This window comes from Condylura cristata, unplaced genomic scaffold (genome assembly GCF_000260355.1).
Source record: "Condylura cristata isolate star-nosed mole 26May11 unplaced genomic scaffold, ConCri1.0 scaffold00002, whole genome shotgun sequence".
In the NCBI taxonomy this organism is placed as follows: domain Eukaryota; kingdom Metazoa; phylum Chordata; class Mammalia; order Eulipotyphla; family Talpidae; genus Condylura; species Condylura cristata.
The window spans coordinates 3,353,313-3,355,204 of NW_004567103.1; the positions used below are offsets into that span (position 1 = coordinate 3,353,313).

The 1,892-nt window shown below is 64.1% G+C and overlaps 1 protein-coding gene across 1 annotated transcript; it reads right to left on the minus strand.

Moving 5' to 3' along the window:
- Positions 1-369: 369 nt before the first annotated feature.
- On the minus strand, positions 370-1,650 carry LOC101629437 (chromosome unknown open reading frame, human C2orf57). Its single transcript, XM_004674770.1, has one exon. The coding sequence runs from the start codon at positions 1,648-1,650 to the stop codon at positions 370-372; it is 1,281 nt and encodes a 426-aa protein (XP_004674827.1).
- Positions 1,651-1,892: the final 242 nt, after the last annotated feature.

Sequence of the window (1,892 nt, forward strand, 5' to 3'; positions counted from 1 at the left end):
AGGGCCCCTGATGGCCAGGCCAGCAGGCCTGGGAGGGGCCAGTGTCCTTTGGTTTGTGTTTGCCTGGCTGGAGGCTGAGCCTGGAAAGACTTCTGCAGATCTGAGCCCCCCAAGCCTGAACCCCCAGCCCTGCTCAGTTCTCTCTGTGCCCTGAACAGTGCCTCCTGTTTCCAAACACCCTGGCCTGTCCCCCCCACTACGGCCGACTGCAGGGACCAGGGATGTGGCTGGCGCTTAGAAAATAAACGCTCGCCGGTGATTTATTACCTGGTCTGGGGAGCGCCATCCAGGGCAGGGGAGGGACGGGGAGCAGGGCACAGGGGCCTCGGGAGGCTGTCGAGTCAGGCCTTTGGGGCTCCCACGCAGGGCCTAGTCCCCATTGGGGGAAGCGCGGGCCCGGCGTGGGGTGAGGCGGCTGGTCAGGTAGCGCACGGCAGAGCGGATGCCCTCCACCATCCTCCGCTCTACCGCCTCCAGCATGTGGGTGACGGAGTGCAGGGCCGAGCCCGTCCTGCCCACCAGGCGGGAAGAGAAGGCCGAACTGGCGTGGGCCAGGATGCTGGAGACCGAGCGCAGGCTGGGCCCCGTTCTGTGCAGCAGGTCAGTGACGTGGCTGTGGCCGGAGGCCAGGAAGCCCGTGGCCATGCCCATGCCAGACTCCGACCACACCAGGATGTCGGCCAGGGAGCTGATGGCGCCCTCACCCCCGCCCAGCAAGCTGGTCACAGAGCGCATGTAGTCGATCTCCTCGTTGTCCAGGTCCAGGCTGGAGTCCATGGGCCTTCTGTCCAGGGCCACCATGGGGAAGGCAGGAGAGCCAGGGGCGCTGGCCCTTGGGGAGGGAGGGGGTGACTGAGCCTGCAGGGTCCCCTCCGGCACACCCTGGGGCTCAGCGCATGGGGGGGTTGTTTTCTCCCCAGGGGAGCCGGCTGCCTGGGTGGCAAGCTGCCTGTCTGTGTCACCTGTGCCCCCGGCGGGCTGAGCCTCTGCATTCTGGGGGGACAGTGCCTCGGCATCTGGGGTAGCTGAGCCCGGCGCACCATCTGGGACGCTCCCCGTGCACGTCTCCTCCTTGGCCTGGGCGTCAGGGCTCACAGATCCCTGCCTGGAGTCTCGCTCCTGGAGGCTTGGGGATGGCTGTAGGGCCTGGGTGGAGGCCTCCAGCTCCTGGCTGAGTCCTGCAGCAGCTTCATACTCGTCCTTGTCCCCACGGGCCGACGTGTCCCTAGGAGCTGGCATGTCCGTATAGGCTGAGGCGCACTCAGGAGCTGGGGGGCCCTCTTGGGCTGGCATATCTGTACAGACTGATGTGTCAAAATAGGCTAACGCATACTCAGGGGCTGACGGGTCCTTAGCAGCTTGTGGGGCCTCAGGGGCTGGCATGTCCATGTAGGCTGAGGTGTACGAATAGTCTGATGTGTCCTGAGGAGCTGGCGGGACCTCAGGGGCTGACGGGTCCTTAGAAGCTCGTGGGGCCTCAGGGGCTGGCATGTCCATGTAGGCTGACGTGTACGAATAGTCTGATGTGTCCTTGGGTGCTGGCGTGTGCTCACGGGCTGACGGGTCTTCAGGAGCTGGCGTGTCATAGGCTGATGAGTCCGTATAGGCTGATGTGACTGTATAGGCTGTTATGCCCTCGGGGGTTAGCATCTCCTTGTGACCTAACCTGCCTTTATGGGTTGCCGTGCCCTTATGCGTGCCCTTATGCGCTGACCTCTCCTCATGGGCTGGTGTGTCCGCATGATCTGATGTGCCCTGACAGATTGATGCATTCTTGAACGTGATTAGCTTGACAGAGGCTGGAGCTACACGCAGCTGTGCAGGTGGGCTGGACTCTGGTCCACCTGCATGGGTGAGGACCTGAGTTTGGGGGCCCGCTGTCAGGCTGCCCG